The sequence below is a fragment of the Squalius cephalus genome (genome assembly GCF_949319135.1).
Source record: "Squalius cephalus genome assembly, chromosome: 13".
NCBI lineage: Eukaryota > Metazoa > Chordata > Actinopteri > Cypriniformes > Leuciscidae > Squalius > Squalius cephalus.
Window position 1 is genome coordinate 38,278,404 of NC_137134.1, and position 9,171 is coordinate 38,287,574.

General features: G+C 36.2%; 1 protein-coding gene across 1 annotated transcript in view; it reads left to right on the forward strand.

Moving 5' to 3' along the window:
* Positions 1-3,060: 3,060 nt before the first annotated feature.
* The window catches only part of lamb3 (laminin subunit beta 3), a 21,125-nt gene continuing 15,014 nt past the window's right edge, over positions 3,061-9,171 (forward strand). Inside the window, exons 1-3 of the mRNA XM_079889791.1 lie at positions 3,061-3,161; positions 3,252-3,299; positions 6,149-6,303. Coding sequence (XP_079745917.1) covers positions 3,269-3,299; positions 6,149-6,303 — 186 coding nt within the window. The 5' untranslated portion in view covers positions 3,061-3,161; positions 3,252-3,268. The remainder of the gene's footprint in view (positions 3,162-3,251; positions 3,300-6,148; positions 6,304-9,171) is intronic.

Here is a 9,171-nt window from a genome sequence, read left to right on the forward strand (position 1 = left end):
AGATGCACTTTTATGATGGATAGATGCACTTTTATGATGGATAGATGCACTTTTATGATAGACAGATGCACTTTTATGATGGATAGATGCACTTTTATGATGGATAGATGCACTTTTATGATGATAGATGCACTTTTATGATGGATAGATGCACTTTTATGATGGATAGATGCACTTTTATGATGGACAGATGCACTTTTATGATGGATAGATGCACTTTTATGATGGACAGATGCACTTTTATGATGGATAGATGCACTTTTATGATGGACAGATGCACTTATGATGGACAGATGCACTTTTATGATGGATAGATACACTTTTATGATGGATAGATGCACTTTTATGATGGACACTTTTATGATGGACAGATGCACTTTTATGATGATAGATGCACTTTTATGATGGACAGATGCACTTTTATGATGGACAGATGCACTTTTATGATGGATAGATGCACTTTTATGATGACAGATGCACTTTTATGATGGACAGATGCACTTTTATGATGGACAGATGCACTTTTGTGATGGACAGATGCACTTTTATGATGGATGCACTTTTATGATGGACAGATGCACTTTTATGATGGACAGATGCACTTTTATGATGGACAGATGCACTTTTATGATGGACAGATGCACTTTTATGATGGACAGATGCACTTTTATGATGGATAGATGCACTTTTATGATGGATAGATGTACTTTTATGATGGATAGATACACTTTTATGATGGATAGATACACTTTTATGATGGATAGATACACTTTTATGATGGATAGATGCACTTTTATGATGGATAGATGCACTTTTATGATGGATAGATACACTTTTATGATGGATAGATGCACTTTTATGATGGACACTTTTATGATGGACAGATGCACTTTTATGATGGATAGATGCACTTTTATGATGGACAGATGCACTTTTATGATGGATAGATGCACTTTTATGATGGACAGATGCACTTATGATGGACAGATGCACTTTTATGATGGATAGATACACTTTTATGATGGATAGATGCACTTTTATGATGGACACTTTTATGATGGACAGATGCACTTTTATGATGGATAGATGCACTTTTATGATGGACAGATGCACTTTTATGATGGATAGATGCACTTTTATGATGGACAGATGCACTTATGATGGACAGATGCACTTTTATGACGGATAGATGCACTTTTATGATGATAGATGCACTTTTATGATGGACAGATGCACTTTTATGATGGACAGATGCACTTTTATGATGGACAGATGCACTTTTATGATGGACAGATGCACTTTTATGATGGATAGATACACTTTTATGATGGACACTTTTATGATGGACAGATGCACTTTTATGATGGACAGATGCACTTTTATGATGGACAGATGCACTTTTATGATGGACAGATGCACTTTTATGATGGATAGATGCACTTTTATGATGGACAGATGCACTTTTGTGATGGAGAGATGCACTTTTATGATGGAGAGATGCACTTTTATGATGGACAGATGCACTTTTATGATGGATAGATGCACTTTTATGATGGATAGATACACTTTTATGATGGATAGATGTACTTTAATTTGATTTCTCTTAAAATGTAACTTGACAAAGAAAAAGTAAAGTTTTACAAGACAAGTTATGGATTCACGCGTCAAATCCTTTGTGCGAGACCCTTGTGGAAATGGCGAAGAATGAAAAATAGCTCAAATTTCCATTACAAGAAACTTGAATACTCCACAGACTATAGACAGAACAAATACGATAAACCTGCTATATCAACAAAACAAATATACATATATACACACATTACCAAATGATTGCTAATCCATATGCCAATAAGATAATCAGAGACAAAATACATAAGACAATAAAGATACATTTTTGATCTTACGAGTGTCCAGTATTCTTACCTAATATTAACATAAGTGTTAGACATTAGTGTTAATTAAACATTAGTCCCAGATTTATTGGTCTCTTCCTCACAGTTCGTCAATCGAACCCTGTCACATATTCACCCTCCCTTCATCATCTTCATCACTGTGTTTCTTCACACTGAGCAATAAATCATCTGTCCGTTTCCAGATCTCTCTGGTTTCCCATTACAGTATGTGAGTTTATGAATATTTATGAACGTCTATGGGCCTATGGGTGTTGCATTATGTGTCGTCATGGTGATCTGGCAACCGTGTTCAGGTGTGGCACCTTCGTCTGTGTGTGTTGAGTCACTGTCTCACCTCAGACTGGACACACCCCACACACACACACACACAGAGCTGAAATCAGTGCCTGCAGGCGGAGAGTTTTAAAACACACACAAACACACGTAACCCTTCATCACACACAGACACACACGTTTACTTAGCTATCTTTGTGGGGACTCTCCATAGACATAATGGTTTTTATATTTTACAAACTGTATATTCTCTCCTCTTACACTAACCCGACCCCTAAACCTACCCATCACACACACACACACTAACCCGACCCATCACAAACAACTTTCTGTGTTTTTACCTTTAAAAAAGCCTTTAATTACTTTATTTTGATACCAGATTAGCAAACGAGGACGTCCCTAAAGGAGGTTTTTGGGGATTTTGTCAGGATTTGGTCACTTCTGGATACAAATTTGTACCCAAAATATAGTCCCCGCAGGCGGGGAATTTTAAAACACACATAAACACACGTAACTCTTCTTCACACACACTCTCTGTTCAGCAAACACTGTTTATGATTACTTTGTTTATGATTTCAGATCTTATTCAGTGATGTTATAAATCAACACTCAACACACAGAACCTCTGAAACTGACCAAAAACTGCTGGTTAGTGTCCTGAACGACCACAGTACACACACACACACACACACACACACACACACTGAATATAGTGTTCATCAGTCTGTATCATAATAATGAATCACGATTAAATTCCATCTCTGTTACTTTGAGGATGTGAGTGTGTGTGTGTGTGCGCACATGTTGATTCATGTTATGAAGGGTGTGACGCTGTGAGGATGGGTATAACACACACACACACACACACACACACACACAGGTGAGCGGCTCCTGAAATAAAAGCCAAACACACACGGCACACGCTGCATTTGAACACTTCACACACACAGAACTACAACTTTCACACACGAACCGGTGAGTTCTTCACTTTAATATGGTAAACGAACCCTGCCTTTAAGTGTCCTTCAGTTGTGCTTTAAAGAAACTTGTGTTTTATCCGTTTAGATCGAGACATTGTCCGGATGAAGACGTGGATTTTTCTTTCTTTAGCAGGTTTGTAGTGTTCAAGCTTTTAATCATGATGGTGTTGGGCATGTATCATATTATGAACATCATGTTTTTTTTTGAAAAGATAATGATATTCTTCATATGTTTATGTAAATGTTATGCTAATAATTCAGTACAATGGCATATGTGAGTTTTGCGTTATTTTACCGTGGTAAAGTGTTGTGTTCTGGTCTCCAGCTCTGTCTGGTGAGTTTTCCTGTGATTTTACCGTGGTAAAGTGTTGTGTTCTGGTCTCCAGCTCTGTCTGGTGAGTTTCCCGTTATTTTACCGTGGTAAAGTGTTGTGTTCTGGTCTCCAGCTCTGTCTGGTGAGTTTCCCGTTATTTTACCGTGGTAAAGTGTTGTGTTCTGGTCTCCAGCTCTGTCTGGTGAGTTTTCCTGTGATTTTACCGTGGTAAAGTGTAGTGTTCTGGTCTCCAGCTCTGTCTGGTGAGTTTTCCTGTGATTTTACCGTGGTAAAGTGTTGTGTTCTGGTCTCCAGCTCTGTCTGGTGAGTTTTCCTGTGATTTTACCGTGGTAAAGTGTTGTGTTCTGGTCTCCAGCTCTGTCTGGTGAGTTTCCCGTTATTTTACCGTGGTAAAGTGTTGTGTTCTGGTCTCCAGCTCTGTCTGGTGAGTTTCCCGTTATTTTACAGTGGTAAAGTGTCGTGCTCTGGTCTCCAGCTCTGTCTGGTGAGTTTCCCGTTATTTTACCGTGGTAAAGTGTTGTGTTCTGGTCTCCAGCTCTGTCTGGTGAGTTTCCCGTTATTTTACAGTGGTAAAGTGTCGTGTTCTGGTCTCCAGCTCTGTCTGGTGAGTTTCCCGTTATTTTACCGTGGTAAAGTGTTGTGTTCTGGTCTCCAGCTCTGTCTGGTGAGTTTCCCGTTATTTTACAGTGGTAAAATGTAGGGTTGGAATCGAAAATTGAGGTCAGGAATCAGATACTTGTTATATATAACTCTAATATTCCCGCTCTATAATAACACTAATATTCCCGCTCTATAATAACACTAATATTCCCGCTCTATAACATTACTCTAACAACAGAAGACAAAGAGAAATTCACTCGTTCTTCACTGAATAACTTTTGTAACTATATTTGTAATGTATATTTTATTTATAAAGTTCAGTGTTATTTTACATTTGATTGCAGTTTCTGAACCTGAAAATCTTAAAACTCTGTTTATTTCAATCGTATCTTTGTTCAGTTGTGTCTATTTGTTGCTATTTGTTAATTTTTTATTTGTTCTTTTTTAATCACTGAGTGTTTATTGTCTTTAATAATGCCTGAAGTTTATATTAGTTGGGCTAGTTGTTCTTCTATGGTGTGTTTAAACCTCAGGCAAACGCTCCTTGTGTAAGTGTTCTTTATCCTGATGATTTCTGTTCATGATCTTCAGACACAATTAAATGTTTTGCAATAACACTTGGGCCCTATCTTACACCCGGGGGAATGCAGCGCCAGCGCGACGCAACAGTTTTCTGCTAGTTTCAGCCCGACGCAGTTTTCATTTTCACGTCCTGCGCCGCGCTGTTTAAATAGCAAATGCATTTGTGCCCATCTGTGGCCCGTGGGTCTGAGAACGAGTGTGTGTGTTCTGGCGCATTGATGGAGCGTTGCTGTTTTGAGGAACAGAAATACACTGAGCCGTTGACCAACTGAGCCCTGGGCTAAAGTCAATTGTTATTTAAAGAGCGCGTTAGTAATGTGCGCCTATAGGCGGGTCACTCTGCTTATTACACACACACACTCTGCTTATTACACACACACTCTGCTTATTACACACACACACACACACTCTCTACTTATTACACACACACTCTGCTTATTACACACACACTCTGCTTATTACACACACAGGGACGCACAGCTGCACACAAACATGCCAAATATTTAAAATAAAAGGATTACAATGTAAAAGATTAATATTGTGTACATAAAGATATGGTGAATCCGGCTTGTCCTGTAGATGTTCTGTTTGCGCACTTTGACCTCGCGCACGAGCGGATCCGTGTGCGCTCTGGAGACGCGTTCGGTCTTTCCACTATCAAACTCCGTCATGTGAATAGCGAATCCGCCATGGCGAGCGCAACTGGCATTTACGGGGAATGGGAGAAGAGACTCTGATTGGTTTAACGCACGTAAATCCCAGAACACACCCATTACTCATTATGAGAATAGGGACGACCCTTTTAGACCAGCGCCGGGAGCGCCGACCATTTGTCCCGTCGTTAAACTAGCAGAAGTGGATTCGGACTCGCCTGAGTGAACTAGACCATGCGCTTAGATCGTTAAAATAGGGCCCTTAATGTGAATGATATCTAAGTTTTATTTACCATATTGGAATCGAAATTAGGAATCGATAAGCAGAATCGGAATCGGAATAGTTAAAATTCAAACGATACCCAAGCCTAGTAAAGTGTCGTGTTCTGGTCTCCAGCTCTGTCTGGTGAGTTTTACCGTGGTAAAGTGTCGTGCTCTGATCTCCAGCTCTGTCTGGTGAGCTTACCTGTGATTTTACCGTGGTAAAGTGTTGTGTTCTGGTCTCCAGCTCTGTCTGGTGAGCTTTCCTGTGATTTTACCGTGGTAAAATGTTGTGTTCTGGTCTCCAGCTCTGTCTGGTGAGTTTTCCTGTGATTTTACCGTGGTAAAGTGTAGTGTTCTGGTCTCCAGCTCTGTCTGGTGAGCTTACCTGTGATTTTACCGTGGTAAAGTGTAGTGTTCTGGTCTCCAGCTCTGTCTGGTGAGCTTTCCTGTGATTTTACCGTGGTAAAATGTTGTGTTCTGGTCTCCAGCTCTGTCTGGTGAGTTTTCCTGTGATTTTACCGTGGTAAAGTGTTGTGTTCTGGTCTCCAGCTCTGTCTGCGCTGTGTGTGGCACAGCAGGACTGTAGTCGAGGCGCTTGTTACCCGCTGATGGGCGACCTGCTCCTGGGCCGAGAGCAGAACCTGCGCGCCTCCTCCACATGCGGTCAGATGGGGTCAGAGGTCGTCTGCGCTCCACACGGACAGGTGAGGAACTGGGAAACACACCCATCTTTCATAAAATGATGACACAAAAAGTCAAAACCGAAATAATTACCAAGTTGAAATTATAACCATAATTATGACATTCAAAATCGGAATTACAACCAAAAAAAATCTAAATTCTGACTTAAAAGTCATAATTGGGTGTTTCTGCAACTACGGGCACTTTTGACTATACCAATTTTAAAAAAATCAACCTCTATGAATTTCAGTTTTAACCATCACAGTCTATAATACATATAAAAATGTACACAAAATAGAATGTAGTCCTTAAGATTTTAATCTGGAACATGTTTATTTTTTATGTTTTTCGGGTCATCTTCTTAAAAAGTGTCCTTACCGCAATGTTAAAATAACGTTCATTTTATACATTTTTCTTTAGTAATTTCTATAAAAAATGTAATATATTTAAATAGCTTTTTCAAATTTGATGCAGTTTTGTAAATACTGATATAAATAAAATAATATACAAAATAGGGAATTTCATGTTTTTTTCTATGCCATGTAAAAAATTTACAGTAACATTAGATGTCAATTGTTTCCATACACACAAAAGATAACATAATTAACTTTTTATGACAGATGTTGCAATTTTAATGTATTAATCATCTCAACTTAAGTGTAAAAATACTTTTTTGCAAATGAAAATGTGAAAAAAAATTAAAATAGAGCAGTGCTGCGGTAATGACATCTTGTGTCGGTAAGGACAAAATCATTTTTTTAATGTAAAAAATGGCATGTTTATATATATATACTAATATATATATACTAATATATACTTCAGTACTAATAATATACTGAATATTTGTCATTTAATATACAGTAAACCTTGAATTTGTCTCTACCGCAACACAAGGTCTTTACCGCAACACCTAAATTTGCTGCGGTAAAGACATGTTGCGGAAATGACATTTTTGCTAATATTTTAGCTAATTGGCAGCTAGCAAGGCCTACCACATTAGTTTTGACTCTTAGCATCTTAATATACATGAATTCAACAGTAATATACATTTATTTTTAAAATGTAGTTCAAAAATACACAATTATTAAGCTGAATGGTAAGGACGCACAATAAATACTAGAGCAGAAAAGATGATGTTTACCTTATTTTTTTGGTATCTTGTGAGTGAGGTAGTGTGGTGGCCCAGTCTGTCAGCAATGTGCTCAAGTGATAATTTCTGTTTCCATAGAAACTAGACTTGTTTGTGTTTGATAAAATTTCATAATAAAAGCTTTTTTTCATTGTTGCGGTAAGGACTCAAAAGTGTGGGACAGGTACATTTAGTTAAAAAAATCATAAAAATGATCAGTAAATAATACAAAAAAAATTAAGATGCTGTAAGTGAATCTGTATATTAAACAATTCCATTTGAAATAATGTCATATTGTAAAAGAATGAGCTAATTTTAAGTATCTCAACATTGAAACCACGGGTGTGGGACATGAGCAGAAATGGTGTTTGGACCTAAATGCTTCATAATTTTACATTAAATCATATTATTTATTCATTATTTTTTATGTCAAGGTGTGTATTGACACTACATTTATATTTATGAAACATCAAATGACAAATTTTAACATAAATCTAAAATTTCACTCCTGGGACTTAAAAGTGCCCGTAGTTGCAGAAACACCCAATTATGACATAGAAAGTCATAATTTCAACTGTTAAATTTGTTTTTTTATCTATGACTTCATCATATTTTTAAGTTTCAAGTAAAAGAATGATTATATATATATATATATTATATATATATATATATAAATATATGTGTGTGTGTGATTTAATATTTATTTTACATTACAGTAATGAGAATGTAAGGGGAAAACGTGTTTAATTGTCATGAAAATAATATCATAACAAAAAAATCTTTTTGTTCACTATCTTTATGAAAATATCTAATTTCTTATGATTTTAGGGTGAAATATAACTTGAGAGTTTTCATGACATTCACTCATTTCTGTTTTTTATGGTTCGCTAGCAGCAGTTTTTGAGGCTGATTCATTTCGAGTTGAACGTGTTTACTCATGTTATTGCTGATGGTTTGTAAAATTAAATCTTCACTCAGACATTCTGTTCTCATTAGGACATGATGAGACATAATAATTAACAAACTCAGATTCACCAACCTGAGGCGACACTCATATGAGACTGTTCTATGCTACATGTGATAATTAAACACATTTTACCTCTATAATCTTACTGTATGACTACTGGCTCATCTGTGCGTGTGTTTATTTGAGGAGAAACATCTGAGACAACGTTGATACTTAAATGTATGGAAGCCCATTTGCCCAACAAAATCATAATTCTGACAAAAAATGTGAAATTCTGACTTAAAAGTCATAATTTAGACATAGAAAGTCATAATTTCAACATTATAACTTTTTTGTTTAGATCTATGAATAAGTCATAATTTTAAGTTTCAAGAAAATTTGTTTCAACAAGTTTATCATCCCAAGTCATAATTTTAAATTTATTTAGACTGACATTATAATAACATAAAAAGTCAAAATTATAAGATACTAAGTCATAATTATGAGATAAAAAAGTTGAAGATGGCTTAAAATTTCATAAAATTATGACAAAAAGTACAATTCAAAAAAATTACCAAGTTGAAACTTTAACTTCATAATTATGACATTAAACAGTCGGAATTCTGACAAAAAAATTAAATTCTGACTTAAAAGTCAAAATTATGACATAGAAGGTTTTTTAAAAGTCATAATTAATCATCATATGTCAATCATATTTAATACTTTCGACTTTATCTCATAATTTCCACTTTTAATGTCATAATTATGACATAAAAAGTCAAAATTACGCCGTAACTATGTCATAAAAGTCAAAAT